Consider the following 19,934-nt stretch of genomic DNA (forward strand, 5'->3'; position numbering starts at 1 on the left):
GCTGATAAACGGTGGCATAAACATGCGCATGTGTGGACGACACACAGCTGAGTGTGTGAAAAATGATGCTTAGCCTGTGAGACAATCACACAATTCCTTCTATTTGAAAGCAGCTTTTGATAAGCGCCATTCTTTGCCATCTAAAGAGATCTTCTATAGAACTCTCACTTGCCGACGCGTGCACAACCTTTGACAAGTAATGCAGATCATTTTTATTCATTGCCTAAAATTGTTAGCAATTATGTGCGTAAGCGGCCACCTGCCTAGCCTGAATGGCTCCTGTCTGTGGGGCTAAAGGGGTGTGGGGAAGTGCTGCTGGCTGCACAGGTGGGGGGGTGGGGGTGGGTGGTGGGGGGGTTCGTCTGAGGGGAACCAGCCAGTCACAGGGGCTGCTGCAGCAGGTGAAATAGCCCCTCTCGTTAGTGTAATGAGTGGTCAGATCCTTGGTGTGTTGGGGCCTGAAATTGGGCATGCTGCTCCAAGTGAAAGGCCAGATCCCTCCGTGTGCTGGCCCATCCTATACTGCTCCGGTAATAGAAGGGCATCATGTGACATTTGCAACCAAATCGCTGCTAAAGTTGGACAATCGGCCTCATTATTGTAACAATATCGCAATGTGACTATGTGTGAATCCTCATACAGTTTGATCTGACATCCTGGCTGTGGATGGGTTTTTTTCTTTTTTTTTCTCTCTCTCTCTCTCTCTCTGTCTCTCTCTCTCTCATCTCACCCTGCATTTTGCCCTGCACCTCTGAGAGCCGAGATTCCCCAGTCAAAGAATATTCTAAACATTTACGGTATTCATAGCATGGTATTGGCGTATGTGTCATCCGCTGTATGGCCTTACACCATTTTCCGAGTTGCTGTAGGTGTATAAGCGTGAGCAGGAGCGGTGCGATGATTTGAGTATTACTTTAGATGAAAAGAGCCGTGTGGAAACACTTTCATTAGCCCAGTGCTGTGACCCGGGGTCAGCAGCTGAATAAGTAACTCTCTATTAATGATTTCTACAGCAGAAAACCCCTGACCCCTGATCACTTTCAATCTCAGAATGGGAAGAAAAAAAAAATGGGCTGGGGGAGGGGTGAGACCTATTGGAGGGAGATTAAAAAAACATACTTTTTTTTTTTCCTCCTTGGCCATGTGTGTGGGAGGGTTATTATTTGTGCCTTGCTGTGAGGGGGAGCAAAGGGCCTGCTGGGACATTGACTCACATATTCTGGTTTGAGTTTCTTGTCACCGCCTCTAATGGCCGTCTTCTCCAGCTTGTCAATAATAGGAGCGATCATCTCCTCATCCTTCAGCCTCAGCTCCTCGTGGATGATCTCCATATCCCTGACTGGGTCCACTGTCCCCTCAACGTGGATGATATCCTCATCCTCGAAGGCTCCTGCAGTGACGGGACACAAGCACACATGGAGAGTATAAAATGATTTTAGTAATGCTGCTTTATGAGAATGCGTATAATACAAACACCAGAATCAGAGTAACAGAATCAATGACATTGACTTCTTGAGATCAGCTGTAATGCAGCGATTAGATTCAGCCCAGAAAAATCATTATCTTTTGCAGAGAATATATGGGGGGGGAAATAAACATCCACATGAAATAGCACAAGCGGGAGTCACAGGAAAGTCACAACAAATACAATCAAATATTCAGGAATACATTTAAACCTTCTTTTTTAGTGTGCATCTGTCAGGACTGTGAGAAACCAGCTCACAGTGTCAAAGTAAGTTCCACAGAAATTGCCTTTAAGTGCAACAAAACATGCATATCTGTCAATCTTTGCCAGGAGGAGAGCATCCAGTCATGCATATCTTACCCCTCTCTCTTATAACTATTAGCCATTAAGTTAAAATGTGACAAATGCACAAAACTAAGTAGAATTTAAGAGAAGATGTCAACATTCATAAATGAAAGAGGACGTTCGTCTAATCATTTGCATCTTAGCAGTGGCTGTGCTGGTGATTAGGTAATGAGGCTCTGAAACAGACCATTTAGCCACCAGCGGCTCTCAGGACTCCTTGTGATTTCTCCAGCAGAGCTCAGGGGTGGTGAGTGGGAGTGGAGGGGGGGTGTGAGTGTGCATCTGTCACACGGGGGTGACAGCCTTTAATATTAATAGTGGCAACCGTAGTGGACGGTTCTCCTCAGTGTTATTCTAATATGTTCTGTGATTTCCACACCATGTGATTTAGGGCCGAGTTTGTGTTATAAATATAATTTTCATAAGATCAAGTTGGGGAATAGAAAAGGGGACCATGTTGCGAGATAAGAATTCACCATGTGCAAATACAACAACGTAAAAATTCTCAAGTGTAAATTCTGTCTTGAATATTTACCTGAAGTGAATTTAATCATTCACAACTGCACTTAGATCATCAAACACTCACAATTGGAAAACTGACAGTATACAAACCTGTGTCGGCCCATCTAGAGATAACTTCTTTTTTTTTTTTTGTTTGTAGGAAATCTTGCTTACTAAATACATGATGAGTACAAGTACTCCGGAAACACTTGAGTAGATGATTGTGCAGTGTAACACCACTAGGGCATCTTCATTCAAGATTTGTGGAAGCGACACACATGTATCAGCCAGCGACACCGAAGATTAACATTATGACATAATGCAAACGCCACCTCATTTAACATTGAAGTAGGTGTCAGGTGAATGGCGTCTCGACTTTAAGCATTGAAGTGTTGAGGGACGCTATGTTTGGAATGTGCACAGTGGAGTCAGTAAACGTTACCTGCAATCCATATTCACGTGTTGACACCCGAGTGTGTGTGTGTGAAGAAGTGTTGACAGACGAGGCCCCGCGAGATAATATCTCAGCTCGTTTGAGAAAATACATATAGAAAATATTGGCGATTCATACTGGGTTTCAGGTGAACCTTTTCACAGTTACAGCCTGAAAGAAGTCATAAGATCACTCAAGAGACTGCTGAAGAACAGTGATTGAAAAAAAAAAAAAAAAAAAAAGATCCCCCAGCCTCTCCGCCCGTCATGGTTAAATCCTGTTTATGCACTCAGATAAACATTCACTACTGGCACTGGCCACACGACCTCAGCATGTTGTTCAGCTTGTATGACCCAACGTACACGATCACAGACGACTGTTACCACACAGTTATTGTCCCACTGCCTTATTCACAGCGCTAAACACAGACATACTAGGTACAAGGCTCCATGGTATCTTTGTGGTGTCGTCTGGAAGGGACGATATGTGAATATGGTAATATGTCAATGTTACATTAATTCAATGAAGCTTCAAAGTCATGAGCTCCAAAGAAGGAAACCTCATGACGTTTGTGATCCCTGGATGCTTCTCCAGCTGCATTTCAATGCGACGTCTACAAATGAAAATGGGTTCAGCCACATAATTTCCATCAGATAAACGTACAACTAACAAGCAAAACATTTCAGATTTAAATCAGCTCCTGCAGTCATCTATGCTATACTGGACTTTACCATCATAAAACACATCCTATAAATGTATTCCAAAATGTAAATAAAGGAGGCTGCCAGGTGTCCCACATTGAACGAAAATCACAGCATAAACATGCCACATGTTTTGTCTCATGGTAAGTAGGACTCTCTGGTTGAATATACGATCAATAATTAATATATGTACACTGTATAAATCTTCCAAATGTTACACCTGTAATAGTTATTCGCTTATTTTACTTTATTGTTATATATTACTGTTATTGTGATGGAACTTTGTGTTGTAAGAAAAATAAATAATTACTTCTGTCATTGGATTATTGCTTATGATTCTTCACCAATCACACCTTGTACCGAATAAACTCCAGCATACTAACAGCTGCCGTCATGTTTCTGGACTCTTCAGAGGATCCATAAACAATTAGCATTGTAGATTTCTGTATATCATAATGTTAGAGTCTGCAGGCTGTTGCCATTGATTGTTCTCATGAACTAAAATATTATTAGCCAGAGCAATTACAGTTGAAACTATTGAGGAAAAAAATTAGGAAACGGCAGATAAACAATGGCACCAATGGACATTTGGAGGGTGGTTTGAAGGTCGTTGTATAGACTCACAAGGGTTTTTCTTTTCAATGTACCCAAGTGGTTTTTGGTGTCTAAACGTAACCAAATTTAACAATGTTTATATTCATTATGAAAAAGATAAACATGGGCCATTAGGCTGGCTGTTGATACCTTGAAATGTTCATATGAAACGAATTTATCGATATAAAAACAGTGCGATTGGTTTGCTTTGTAAACTGAACCAAACACACAAACTTTTAATGATGTTCCCCATGCACATTATCATATCGCTTGCTGACTCACCGAGATGTTCGTTGAAGTAAACTACAAGCCTTTAACAATGACAACACAATGACAGACAGCCAAAGCCCCCTACACCTTATTACTCATGCAATTCAACAGAAGCTGTAGACTTTTGTGCAAGCTGTCATCCTGTGCGTTGTCCTCATGGTGAAATGAACTTATTCAATTACTCTTTGCCTAATCAGGCTGTTTTGGTTCCTCTCCTCTTGCAGAGGTACTCCACAGTATAAACAGTTCACTTACGCCATACAGAAAGGGCCTAATCAGTGGAATTATTGTTTTGCTGCTCCAATTTACCAGCTCCCTGTTCTGCACTGATTGGAATGAAAATTTGCTATTGTGTCTGCACGAGCTCAGAAAATATAATGCAATGTAATCATTTTGTTAGCTGCAAGAATATACATACATTATGCACAATTATGATGTACAGTTTCGATACATTGTGGAAAAATATAGGTCTCTTGTTCAATTTAGACCTATTAATACTGATTCGAGCTCAGAGGTTTAAAAAGATTAAGATGGGTCATAAACCACCCGTGGTTGGTATGAGTCATTGAGAGTGAAAAATGCTTAAGCATTTCATTCATTTTGTGAAAAATTAAAAAAAACAAACATTTAAAAACAACAAAATAAAGACAATCATTTGGCAACACACCAAATCCTTTATAAACTATTGTTATGCGTCTTAATAAAAACAGTGAATAAATCTAAATTTCAAACAGGTTTTCAAGGAGCAGGAGCAGCTGATCACTCCGTATTTAGTCATCACCCGACTCTCTTCTCACTGCCACATATTCCAAAGTAATTTGCTTTAATTAATTTCGCCTAATTTAACATTCACATCTACTTTACTGCCTCCCCATTGACGGCTTGGAGCCGGACAACAAATGCATGAGGTGAAAGAAGAGAGAAAAATCTGATGGGGCACAATTAGTCTTGTAAGAACTGGGTCGGGGTTGAGCTCTGACAAGACGGCCCTGATGAAACTGTGGCGCCACACAAAGACACACAAAAAGAAGAAGAAGAAGAAAAAGGCCTCACAATACAATTTTTACTGTTTATTTGAAACTGTGAATTGCGTGGAGTCACTATTAACAGGTGCTCCTTTGCTGACAGAACAAAAGGATTAGTCTACGCAGGGTAAGTGGTGTTCAGTGGCTTGATTAGGGATCAGGATAAGCTCAGAAGAAAATGCAGCAGCTTTGCAGGCAGGTGTAGCCCGACGACATATAACCTGAACTGCCATTTACAAATTGATTGCAATTTTAAAGAGGTCATAACAAATGCATCATGTATATATGTATATATATTTTTTCTTCTTCTTTATTTTCGTCATCACACATTTTAAATGTAAATCTAAATGTTACATTTTAAACTAAGTAAAATAAAATAACTGTCTGTCTTCAGGCAGAACAAGATCAACGCCTACAAAGACCAAGCAAGCTGATGTTATCTTATATCATTACTTTTCTTGTCAGGTACACAGACAAGGCAGTTATCTGAGTCAAGACAAGATCAATACTGATTGAGCTGCTTCCTCTGATGTTGCTACCTGGGAGGATATGTGGTCAACATAATTCAGGTAAATTACAGTATTCATTGACTTCTAACTTCCTGTGCATGTTTTCACATGCAAGATGGGTACGGGCACATCTAAAGAACTTGCATTCCTCACGCTGCTTTTAAAATGTTCATGCAAACTCAGTGCCGCAATTCTCCTGGTATTCAGAGCAGTAAAAGCTATTTTATGAGTCTGTCAGGAAAAGCACATTATGGATGTCTTCCCAGCATAAAAAACACTGGCGATGCACATAAGGGTATTTATGTTCATTCAGGAAATATCTTCTTGACATTCATTTTAGGATACATGAAATTGACTGCAATTTGTAGTACACTGCTTCTGTAACAGAGTTTGTAGAATATTCAGCGTTGTTTCTCCGCGTATGTCAATTACGGCAAATACATTTGGTGCTAAAAAGCGGTTTGACACCAGAAAATAGTGGGTTGGAGCCCTTGAGAGATACACTCATGTTTTCTACATGATCCCATCTTTCAAAATAGATCACAGAGAAATCACAGTGCTCAATAGTATGAGTATCAGCACCTCGCGAAATGCCTCCAATTCCTATGTAATCTATTGACAGCTGTAGTGTCTCACACAAAAGCTGAGTTTTAAAGGTGCATCTTTCAACCATGTTTGATATCACAGATGGAGAAGAAGAAGAAGAAAAAAATAAGAAAAGCTATATGTCAAGGAAAGTTGCACAGACGAGCCTGATCAGTGGACAGCAGCAGACTGGAGGTAATGGGGGAGCCTCCAGTCCTACTGGACTAACAACGCACAGAAAACAACAGGATTAAATGTCTTATTAATACCTTAACCTCGGTCCTTTCATTCATCCTGGCTGAACCATTGAGCATGAAAGTGCCATGATTGAAAGGAACTGTCATATGCAGACCAGTGTTGTCCCACATCATTCACAGAACAAACCTTTTTAGGTCCCTAACTACTATAGTGCTGCTGATTGCACTGACACCAGCAATTTCCTAACCAACCGCCACCTGAACAATGATGTGTTCAGCTTTCAAACCCTCCAGCCTTTCAAAGGTGAATCATTTCGCAGTTTGGAACGAGATCTCCATAGCAACTCCCTTTTGAAGGGTTTAGAATCACCATCCAATAATTCTATGATCATTGGGCCTCGCCATTCCCAATGGTTCTTTTCACGGCAGACAGGCAAAGGGGGTGGGGGGTAGGGGGGCATGAGGAGGAAGCAGGAAGATGCTACAGTCTATTTCAGCAATTCATCTGGCAGGCCCATTAGAATTCAAAATATTGCGACCTTCAATCACCGAGCATGTTATCTGGGGCTGTGGCGATCTCCAGTCAAGATGGGTAGACATTTTTCTCTAATCATCCACGATGAGTGGAGGCTGACAAAAAGAAAAAAAAAAATAACTCCTCATTCTTGCTGAAGCAAAATGCTCATTTAAATGCTGTGACAGCACCTCAACATGGCCCCAGAACACATAAAAGGAGGACTATGCTGCCACCGGATAAATGGTGGAGATTTTACAGTAGGGGTATTGGTTAAAACAACAACAATGTAAACAAAGAGACACAGAACAGGGCAGATGAGTTTTTCTAACCTATTTTCAATGTGATATTCTGACTTTGATCCCAAATATTCAAGAAGGGATGCTGTTATGACCCGACTGAGTCTGTCATACTCATACAGTGGGTGGCTTAACTAGTTAAGCTTTATCAAGTTCCATATATTTTTAGAATTAAAAATATTATACACTTTTTTTTCCCCTTGAAGCAAATTTTATTTATAGCACTTTGTTTGTATTTATATGTTGACTGCTGTTGTCATTCTTTTTTAAGCCAAATAATCATATGATAAGGAAAAGTGCACTGAGTATTTTTTTAAAAAGAAGAAGAAAGAAAGAAAGAAAGAAAGTAGGGGCTTGATCGCTATAAAGGTCTTCCTGTGTGGAGTTTGCATGTTCTCTCTGAGACAGCCCGGGTTTTCATGCTTGTAAGTTCATCATGTGACTAAACTGCTCAAAGCTGTCAAACGTGAGTGGATGATTGTGCTTCCTTTCCCTTGTTAGTCGGCTGCTGGACTAATGACCTGTCAACGGTAAACTCTGCCCTTGACCCAATATTAGCTGACCTTTCCTCGGGATGGAGTGAGCTCAGAAGACGAATGGAGCGAGGATTACAGTTAACATGAACTAACACTGCTACTTTTGGGCTTTTTTCCTCTCACCCTCGCTAATGCCTTTTCACTCAACCGGGGTTTAAAATGAATCAGGAGGTAATGTCTTTGTTCTATATTGAACTCGTGTTGTTTATTACTTATTTTTTTCCACCGGATTAAATTATATAAAAAAAATTATTACACAATTTTTCATTGAATAGAAATTCTTTCAAAAATATCCGCAGTGTCTTTTAACAAACTATAACAACTGAAAATAGACATAGTAAACCTTTGCCTGTAGGATGTGCACATTCACACAAAGTCCCTCCTAACAACTAATACTGAATGTTCAATAAATGCGCCAGCAAATTCTCAGGATGTCTTTCAAACAAATCCACAAATTGCTGAGTTCACTGGGCTGCGTGAGGTGTTTTTGGACGTTTGTCAAGTTTGAGTCTTTGCGAGTTGCTGACTGATTGAGAGATAAGGCTGGGTTTCTGGAGAGCAGCCATTACTGGCGTCAGCGGGTAGGCAGGTCAGCCATAAATCATCTCTGTCTGAATAGTCAATCCAGTTTCCTTGCAGAGCCTGAGGCAAAACAATCAGTTTTGATTTTGTCAGTCGAAGCAATTAGCAGAGGTTGGGACGACGTGTGAATGAAGCAACAAAACAAACGCAAATACATTGCTCTGTCGTATGGTTTCACGCGCTCACTCGTCATCGTCACATTCCTGCATTCAACAGGTGGCAGTGACCCCGTGCGGGGGTCACCGAGGACACCGCGTTTTGTCAACTAGTAAACCGTTTCCAAGGGGAGTGACAAGCTGCTGAAGAGGCACAATTGTTGGCAAATTGTTTGAGGAAAAACTTTGATTGGATCGACATTCAGAGTCCGGATGTGTTTGATTTGCAGGGGCGAGCGAATACAAGTAAACAGGCTCGGACTGAGACTACTCAGGTCCGAAATATGACCCAGTTGACAAAAGTCACCAGATCGTTCCGACCGCTACATTCAAACACAATGCTCGTCGGGCATCTGTTTGATAAATCATTTTTCAAGGTGTGCTGTGACTGCGTCTGTACACAAAAGCTATCAGAAAGACACAAATAACAACAGGATGGGTACGTAAAACAATTAGCTGACACTTTTGAAAATGTCAGGTGAGACACAGGGTAAACTGACACTGTATTGAGAAGATTAAGAAGTACGACACAAGCTGAAGAGAGAGATTATTGGCTGAGATAGTCTCAGTACGTTAATGTTTCAGAAGGCGACATGAAGTACCTACATTGTGATTGCATGACTGCAGCATGTTTGACTGCACAGTGTGGCTACTTCCACAATTCTAAGTGGCGACACAAGCAGGTGCTGGAAAATGTAATATTATTGTGCTGAGACATATTTACTTCAGATCCAGAACAGAACAGACCTTTATCAGTTTATGGTATTGTCCTCGCCCCCTTGGCTCAGAGCTGGCCATGTTCTGTGTCCATGGCAATGTCATAATTCAAACCAGTTTTTTTTAATGGTAAGGACTCTGTTCTTTATTTTCTCTCTCTGTCCCATTGTTCTGTTCTGTCTCATTTAATTGAAGTGGTGACTTGTTCTTCCTGTCATGATAGAAGCAGGTAAAGAATGCGTGCGTGTGTCGTTAAGACACGTGGCGATGACAATAAGGTGACTGACTGCACACAGCACTGTGCCTAATTATTGCATGTTTCATTTGACTTTTTCATTAAACATGAATGGGCGAACTGTGTCAATGAAAAAAACCAGAAAAAACATCCAAACCACTGAGAATCATCTCAGTTTCTCCTGCAAGGCAGATGTCACTTTTGCAGGAAAAATGGATGAATGCAGACTTGTTAGTGTTTATTCACAATAAATGATATAACAGGCTTTGGGATTCAAACGCAATCAAAAAATGCTCTTGTACAATTGACTTTATATATAATATTGACTTGCTGTGAATGGGCAAAAATTCTAAACTGACGACTTGTGGATAATTAGTCTTTTTTTTTTGGAGGGGTGGGGGGCAGTTATAGTGTAGTAAGTTGCATAAAAATCCGACCTCCAAAATGGATTTCAATTGATCACCTTTCTCTGGTGGTAAAACAGAAGCACGAAGGGCGTCAACTTAACTGGAAATTCAGGTGCTGAAAGCATGAATGTGACGAGAAGAAAAACCCTTTGCCAGAAATAACAAGCTACTTTCCAGTCTGCTGCCCACAACCGCAGAAAGCCCCTTCAGATTAAATGTTCTATACTGTTATATCTTAAGGCGAGATTCTTACTGAGTGCCATGCAACCGTAAATAAATCTTCATTAGAAGTGAACTGGAGGTTTCCTGCAGTGATGGGGGCATTCAAACATCTAATTGCAGTAAACCAAACATCTGGGAATAAGGCCAGGTGAGCTGGCAGAGCTGCTGGCGGGGAACAGAGCAGATGAAGTAGAACATGTCTGTGTCTTGTTTCAGACGCTCAGGATCCAACCGCTTTCCAGTCACTGCAGAAGCACTGGGAACATTTCGCCCGCAAACCAATCATGTTCTGAGACCAAGAAACAGCATCCGTTCAACAGAATCAGCTTTCAGGATGTCATCATCCACTTTAATAGCTTTTGGAGGGTATTGTTGAATATAAATCCTCTGTTCAAACATGCTTTCCAGAGTCATTTGAGGATGAGGAATATTCATAACGTGCAGACAAGACATCGGGGGGAAAATCCAGTTTAACTAGTCTCTGGAAAATGATGAAGTTATTACCGGAGGTAATAAAAGACCTTTACACACAGGAGTGGCAGGAACGTGCACGGACATCTAAAGTTTACCCAGACTTCGAGGCTTGATCCATTAGAATGGAGTCAATTGCTTGCATCCTCACTTTACATAAACAGAAACTTTCTCCGTCTCTCTTCCTCTAATTCTCAGCCAAAACCATACCACTCCAGACACACAAAGTGTGATTCCCACAAGCATATAATCAAGCTATATAAAAGCAGTGGTTCCAGCACTGTGGTCTGCTTCACACCAGATAGATATAATTACAAAACAAAAGCAGCTATGTTTAACGTTTAACTTGTGAAACAAACCGCACTGTCTCCGAGGACTTCACAATGGCAGAAACAATGGCCTGCCACAGCAAATAGCCAAACACACACACACACACACACACACACACACACACACACACACACACACACACACACACACACACACACACACACACACACACACACACACACACACACACACACACACACACACACACACACACACACACACACACGCAAAAGCTACTTTTGATTTCTGTTCGCAATTGTTGTGGATGTTTATCTTCTTTGTCTGACTAGAAACAGTTGACTTGAGTGAAGCAGCATATTCATTCTGATCAATCCAGGAAAGGGTATTGAAAATCCCCCTCTCGCTTCTTGCTTGCACACCTCTTTGCTGAATGCTTAATAGCAAATGTGGCATTATGGATGAATGAATGACATCTGATCCATCTAAACTTCTTAAGAACAGAAACAGTATTCATCATCACTCTGGATACGAATTAAAATTGGCCCAGAGGTTAAAAAAAAGTCAAAAATTTGTAACTTGCAAGTTCCAAACATATTGTGTTTGAGGCCCCTTTTTATGGAAATAATTCAATAATAAAATAATAATTCAAAGCAATTTTTACTTGAATTGGTACTTTACGTGTCTTGCACAAATGCTGCAAGAACCTTGCAGAACTCCCTGTAAATTTTGGGCCAACCTCATAAAAGATGTGCAAAAGTTTTTGGATGACGACTGTAACCTGGATTAAAACCAGACCAGCAGACTGAAGCCTCATTTCTCATACTTTCTAATTTGCTGAAACCAAATTGGAAATGGTTCCAGTTTAAGACATCCGCGATGACGACGGGGGAAAGAAATGTGCACAACGAGGTTGATCTACTAAAGGTTTGCTCGTATAAAACCGGCACACGCTCGTGGAGGCTGATCGACTAACGTGAAGCGCTCAGGGTTTTGTCTGAGAAACAACAACAATATCACACACACCATCGATATGGCGTAATATTTTTTGTATATCATCTATATTATCTCGTGGAGGGGCAATCTATTTGGAATTTAGCACACGTTATGTAAGACCCATTGCTTTTAACCATGTGACTCGAGCAACAACAATGTTTAACTTTCAAAATATTTGGGGAATTATGTTCACGGTTTGTTGCCGATCTGTGAGATAATGCCTGACCAGGAACCCCTTTCTGGGACAGGGATGTTTAGGGGGAAACCACTATAATGTTATTAGTATGATGGATACCTGTCACCGTAACTTCGGCTCACTGCAATGTGCTTTTAATTGTTTTTTGGGGAAAGAAAGCACAGAAAAAAAAAAGATTGGGCTTTAGATAGTCATGTTCCTGTTGTATTTTTTTAATATATCCAATTTGTTGACAATGTGGAGGGGAAAAAAAACTTCTGAGTTATTTTTTGAGTACACACAAAGCAGATTGAGGCCGATTAAGGTGCTGACAAACACATTGATTTAGTCTTTTCACCCAATTTGGTGACAGTAAAAAATTGATTAACCTCAACTTTTTTCTTTGACTTTTGTTTTGGAAGCTGAACGGACAACACTTTATTTCACCTGACATCCATTGTCCACTTAGTAAATCATTACTAAGACTTACAGTGGGTGGTCTTCCCATCTCCACTCCTCAGCAACTGGAGTCCTCATGCCTGAAAGGCTATTTGAAAACTGCACTGGAACAGAAGTAATAGGATACACCGAGACAGTTTAGGAACAATATAGAAAAATGGACGTAATCTTAACCCTTTATATCCATACACTCTGTGCCTGCCAGCATCAACTCCAATCAGAGCTCCTTTCACATGGTGTGAAAGTCAATAACAGCATACAATCAGCAAACAAATTCGTCCATTTTTAAACGCACCCTGCATTCATTTCAGTTGCTGTAATTTGAATTATTCTAGCGTGTAACACTTTAATTGTCAAAGACAAAGACCATGTCAGAGACACAGAAGAAATAGAGGCAGCGTAAGACCGGCAAAGTGATTTAAAGACTGTCCCCTGAGGGACAGGCTGGGAACAATTTCCTGAGATAATTACATCTGCACGTTCACATATAGCCAGTATCTAAAATCACAATTTTGTGAACAACATTTTGAGAAATACTAGTAATAACAGACATGATTAGATCAGATTCAGCATGTAAACTAAAAGAGAAGAAAAATACACTGTTATGATTTGTTTATTAACCACTTACGTTTTCCTGTACCTGAAACGAATCAAAAGTGAAATGAGGAATGGCATTACAAGAGGCACTCCCTCTCCACAGCACTGTAATGTTTTCAACCTCCTGAATATGTTACTGATTGTGTGAAGTCTAAACCAGTCACAGACTCTTTCACTCGCTGCTCCTGCGATGCTCATTCAGGGAGCCTCCCAGTAGGAATGTGAGGTTTGGTCTGACTTCATTTATTCTGACTGTGATGTTGATCTTGGCACCGGGAGCACAGGATGCCCTGTGAGCAAAGCCCCAGTAAAACTACGACTTCTGTTTTCGAAGCACATCCGAATGTTGTTAACAGAGTCAATTTAGCTGCAGTAGGATACAAAAAAAAATGCCGCAAGTTTGCGTCACAGTTTTTTTGATTAGACAGAAAGAGAAATGAAACCCTCAAGCCGGGGACTCACGTGTCATGTGGAAGATGCCATCGCAGGCGCTGATGTGGGACAGGAAGGCGTTTCCCAAGCCCTGGCCAGCATGAGCACCTTTTACCAGCCCAGCAATGTCAACAACGTTAAGGAAAGCTGGGATTTTGCTGCAACCCAAGAAGTAGAATAGAAAAAAAATATATATATATATATTTATATATATAAGTATCTCAAATAAAGATAAAGAAAAACACTTTTAAGTTTATTTCCCATACTGGGTGGAATTGGACTCAGTTTCCTAAACGGGCAGGGTGACTTTCTACTTCTGGGTCTTATTTATTGTTTTTTTTTATTTAGGGCACAATGAAAGGTCCATATGACATCGACATAGAAAATACAGAAACAAACAGTAAATTTCGTTGAGCAAAAGGTTCAATATAGCTTTAATGTGTCAACAAATAGGAGCACCACTCCAGTTTCCCAGTTAAGATGAATAATGCGACTAAATTCAAGGATACCTAAAGCCTGAATAAAAGTTTTTAGAAACTGTCACTCTGAGCATATATGGATAATGTTAAAAGTTACTAACAAAGTGAATAACTACTGTTTGAGTAAAAAGCCAACTTTCTGTAAAACAATAAATCTCAAGTTGGTGGCCTACTCTTTTCCACCCCATGAAGCCTCATCGTGAATCATAAAGTTGGATAAGTTTGCAACGTATCTTTAAAGAAACACGTTCCAAATAAAATGGGAGAAATCTAAGAATTACTTGTGGTTACCACCAGGAGACAAATATAGTTACTTTTGTACTAAAAACAACTTTGTTGAAAACTTTCATTTTTCTTGCTGAATAAAGTGTTTGAGGCAAAGCCGTGTTTTCTGTTTGCAAGTGATGTGAAATAGTCAACTGATAGTGAAATCACCGGTAGAACAATGGCCACATTTGACTTTGAGAGAGCCACGTGTTTCAGGGACCGGTTTTACCGCCGTGACTCACCGAGCCTTGGCAGATACGACCTGTACGCTCCCGACTGTGACAATTCTAAACATCTGCAGGGAGAAGGAGCACTGTGCTCAGGCAGCTCCTCATGCTTTGAAACTTCTTTCGCCCATCTGTGTCAATAAGCACCAAAATATAAACACCTAATAATAGGACACAGAAAATATCCTTAAAATAGATCCACCAAAGCTTGGCACTGTAGTTCTTGGAAAAAAGTTATTCAAAGTTTTTCAGGTATAGTTGCACCTGCAGATTACTGTAACAACAGGTGACTATCTAGATTTTAGGGCGTGTGTTTTGTAGAAACTTCGTACTGTATTAGACCGTATAACATAGTGGAATATGATCAAACTAGAAAGGGGGATGCAGAGAATTGTGGACGTGGGAAGGGCTGGTTAATTTATTTCTTTTGTCTAAGGTTTTCATTTTGTTTTTGTTTTGTTTTTGTTGCCCGGTAAAGAGGGTACATGTGACATGATTCTTTCCTCACTACAATAAACCACTTCAAAAATTAATACGCTAGAACTCTATTTTATTTCATAAAATTTTGACACCAGAATTATTGAAATGTTTGTCGTTCAGCAGAAACCGAAGAAAACAGGTTTGGGTTCAAAGGATTGATATTAATTTGGGCATGTCCTCTCGGCTACATTAGTCACATCAACATTTAGTTATACAGTGCACTTAGTATGTTAATTAAACAAAACCCTAAGCAGCTTCAGGGGTGCAAAACAAGAATAGTAATTTTCATAATGATCACATAGTGTCGCATGAGTTCAGGTTTTTACAATAAAAGGACTGAATGAGTCGAGTCCTCCATTTCTTGCTCACGTCACTTTCAGGGTGAAACATTTGTTTTTCTTGTTACATGGTAATAGGAGCAAGCACTCATTTCACAGGAAGGGCAGGTGCCTCCTTGGGCCAGCATGCACCAGTGATGCTGAATAATATCCTCAAAACATCAGATCATTGCTGTTTTGGATCTTTCTACTGGGTTTTGTGTAGAATATTGACAGCGTTTTTTGCGTGAGAGGGAGGCAGTGTTGGTATGGTTACTGGAGTGATAAATAAATAAATATTGAACATATTAGACTGAGTGACGTTACAGATCTGAATTCAACCTGCTTGAACAGCCTCCATAAATGTGTATGATAACCAGGTCTATGAGGTTCAGATGCATCATCTTCTGCTCTGAAAGAAGCCAAGTTGAGCAGCAATCTCCCATCAGACAGAACACATTACACGGCTACACGTCAACAACATGTTTCCCCATACCTATAGCGGGAGAAAAGCTGAGAGCACAGATCTGAAGTGTGAATAATACGAGAACGATGAGACCCCATACCTGGCGGGTTTGTGGAATTGGCAGAGGAAATCATAGCGTTCATCTGGAATGGGCACTCTGCTTTCATTTGGGTCAATGGTGCAGAAGGGGAAATTTTCTGCTGCAGCCTGACTCTTTGTGAGCACGTTGAAAAAGGTTGACTTCCTGAAAATAAAAAAAACAGCAGCCAGGTCAAAACATCGAGAGCCGCTGGTGTGACAAGCCACAATGACATGATCCTAACAAACTTCAGAATAGCATGCAGGCTTCATTGTTTTAATTTCACCGAAGATTTATTTATTTTTTTCCCATAGTGATTGTTTCAGCTGTAAAATCTTCATGAAATGTTCATCCAATTACAGAATTAGATCATCCCATCATAGCTCAACTGTAAATGGTAGTGAAGAGCAATTTACATTACTGTTGGATTCTGCTGTTGAACCCATGTTGTGATCACAGTGAGACTTGTTTTCTGTGGCACAGGAAGATCAAGTGTACTTCAAAATCCACAGACGGTCGTGAGTGTCTAAGAGTAATAATGGGATGGTAGTTAACTATAATCCAGGACTTTCCATCGTCAGCCCCTCGCTCAGTACAGCACTTCACATTACAATGACTGTTGGCTCAATCCTGTAACATGAAATTGCTTGGTGCTGCCAAAGGGCATTCATTACTTACTTACATAAAGCAAGACTGACTCTAACGTACTTAAAGCTTGTTCCCGGGTCACCTTGGGAGGTAAACTAAACAAAAGCAATGTGTTAACTACTTTTAGTTAAGTGCTAATTACAGTGTGAAACTGCAAGTAGTCAAGAACTGGGCTATAGTTTTGGAGCCAGATGATTTGGATCAGTGGTATTTTATATTAGATATATTAGATCAAAATATATTTTAATTTAAAGCTAATAGTTCCAGCCTAGTATCATGATACTTTGTTATGAAACATTGCAAGTGGGAACGAAGTGTTGATCCTCGTTCTGTGAACGAATGAGTCAATGTGCATTGATGCAGTGGTGAGCACTCTCGCCTCACTGAGAATGTCTTCAGTTTGAGTCCAGATTTCCAGGTACTCACGGTCCCAAAACGTGTTTGTGACTAATGAGTGACTCTATATTGCCTTTGGATGGAGTTGTACTTGACTGACACTTTGATGGTTCACAAAGTGTCCCGTAGCCCCACGGGCCTTTTGAAATTGGGCGAATCATGTAAAACCAGTGTTGGTCTGTCTGATTACGAAAATGTATTTCCGCCAATAAAACAGCAAAACAATCCATTTTGGTTGGTGCATGTATCTGCCCGGAAGGCTGATTGACCTTTTAAGATTGGTATATTAATATAGAGTTAAATAGTCCATTAAACTTGATGTCTGCATTGATCTGTTTGGCCCATTTATTCTGAGCCCGATGCTGCCGTCTGCCTTTAACTTGAAACAAACCGGTTTGTTATGCTTGTGTCTCTGGATCAGATTGTTGTACAGATTGAGATTATAGATCAATCTTTTATCCAAACAATAGGTCATTTCCATTGTATGCTTGGTAACCATGATGTAAAATTAAACCCAAGTAATAAATAAAGTGGTGAAATAGAAAGATAGATGAATGAGAAAATTACAACAAACATTAAAATACAACACGCATGTTTTCATTCCACTGTCTTTGGGAAGCTGGGTTGGCACACCTGGCACAGCAGATATTTACAGTATCACAGGCGCCTTTGTGTGCAGTGACTGAAGTTTGAGTTAAGAACAATACCTATGAGAAACAATGACTCTCAACTTCACCGACTGCCAGCATGAAAAAGTACGCTCACATTGGTTCTCTGCTTGAATGTCGTAATAATCCTAATTGCCGCTGTCATCCCCGTGTGAAAGCTGTCGTGATGTTTGACTGATGTTCACTCTGGACACACATTTAATCCACTTCATATGTGAGAAGAGATGCACGAACATGAGACTCTTTATATTAGAAAAACAAAGGTGAATTAAATTCAATTGAATTAATGTCACATTGATGCAGGTGGGTAGTTTTGGCGGCATATAAAGAGCATATAGTGTATAGCGAGCAGGATTAAGTAGATGAGGATTAAAGTTTTTCCTGAGCAGGAGAACGACAGTAAACAGTGAGCACATGTGCTGGTCGAAGTAGAAATGGCTGAAAGGTTGGCTGAATCGTGCTCTCAAGTTTCCCCGTGTGTGAAGAATGGTCAGTTACGCCCAGTTAACAGCTGGCTGGCATCTGAGCATAGTTCATTCATGAAGAAACCATAGGAGGGTTGACAAGTTGTACTTTGACACAAATGTGGTGTGGCAGGCCACAACCTCAGTCAGTTCTACTTCTTATCCCAGGAAGAAATTGTGGTTTCGCTGTGGTGAGAAAGGAAATCAGTGGACACCAGAGGGTTGGATTTCTGTTGCAATAATCTCTAAAACCTGACAAAACAAATACCAGCACACACGACATGTGAACGCACGTCTGCCAAAAAATGAGTTTCTCGCAAGTATTTCCCTCCACAACCAAAAAAAACCCCACTAAATATATACACATTTGAATTTCTGTAGCTTCACCGAAACAGACTGTAACTTCTATTGGAAATATATGTATATAAAGGATCTGGATGATATCTCACAGAAGCTGCAAATTTCTTCCTTGAATATTCTTCAGGTGTAGCAATTGTTTTGTAGTCCTGCTTAGATGAGAATCTGTTGTCTGAAGAGTGGACGAGCATCACCGGAGCCCTTCCTGTGTCTCGGTGGAGGCTGAACAGAGTCACTCGGGGTCAGCTCAGTGATTACTCGATGTTGTTGAAGGTCTTGGTAGATGCTGACAAAATGGACCCGGTCTGACATACAAACAATATGTCAACCTCTTAACTTACAAATTGCCCGAGATACAAATGTGTTAGTATAAGTGTGTGTAATTTTTTTTTTTTTTCCTTTTACCTGTGATTTGCCCACAGAGTCGTCCAGTGTGGCCTGACCTTTGACCAGTGTGTGTTATGATGAGTGATAAGTGGAAATTCAAAACAATAGTTTGATAATGCATTCATTCATTGAACTCTTTAGGACACTCATTGAAATACTTAAAAAAATGAACATTTCAACCCCAAAGTGTGAATAAAATATGTTTCTAGACCTCAAACACTTTAAAGTGAGTGTGGATACACACTTTAGTCTTCCATTTACATGTAACGGAATTAATTGAAAGGCATTGAAGTGACTGAAATTACACATATTTCAGTATTTCTTGACTGCAAATTCCCTCAACTAGATGTATTTCTAAGTGGATCTTGGACTCTGTGTATCATTTGTACAGAAGGGTCTTCAATATAAATACGTTCAAAGAATAAACATATGTTTAGAAAATAGACATGCCACCACTTGCACTAGTCTTAAGTGTATCATACTTTTCAATTGTGTAAGTTGCACATAAGGGCTTAACAATGTGTTGTTTTTTTCCAGCAGTATTAAACAGTTGAAAGAGTACACATTAATATTCACTTGTTTGCATGTAGGCTCATTCAAATCTTGGGAATAGTGGTACACCCTCATGAAAAAGACGTGACAGGATTAAGCTTCTATTTTCTCTAATTAAAACACAATGGTTCCACAATAATACAAGCCCATATGCAACAGACTCAAACCAAGAATAAAAGCTGCTTCAACCATTTTCAATGGGTTTTTAATGAGAGGGAGCTCTTTACTGTCACAGGTTTACCCACAAGCCTAACACTTTTCTGCTGCGACACTTTAAATAGAAAAAGAAAACAGGAGAGTCTGAAGCTGTTTTCATTAAAAAAAAAAAAAAAAAAAAGTCACTCACACACACACTACCATTTAAAAAGTTGGGATACATGTAAGGGAAGACATAAGTTGAAGAGCACTTGTGAGATATGATCCCTGGCTACTGGGGG

The 19,934-nt window shown here is 40.1% G+C and overlaps 1 protein-coding gene across 1 annotated transcript in view; it reads right to left on the reverse strand.

The window, feature by feature from the left end:
• Window positions 1–19,934, reverse strand: part of LOC308131238 (obg-like ATPase 1) — a 39,979-nt gene that overhangs the window by 19,392 nt on the left and 653 nt on the right. The window contains exons 3-5 of the mRNA XM_080497890.1: window positions 16,047–16,190; window positions 13,741–13,868; window positions 1,215–1,390 (exon numbers count right to left, since the gene is read on the reverse strand). Coding sequence (XP_080354016.1) covers window positions 1,215–1,390; window positions 13,741–13,868; window positions 16,047–16,190 — 448 coding nt within the window. The remainder of the gene's footprint in view (window positions 1–1,214; window positions 1,391–13,740; window positions 13,869–16,046; window positions 16,191–19,934) is intronic.

Source organism: Blennius ocellaris, assembly GCF_963422515.1.
Source record: "Blennius ocellaris genome assembly, chromosome: 6".
NCBI classification, from domain to species: Eukaryota; Metazoa; Chordata; class Actinopteri; order Blenniiformes; family Blenniidae; genus Blennius; species Blennius ocellaris.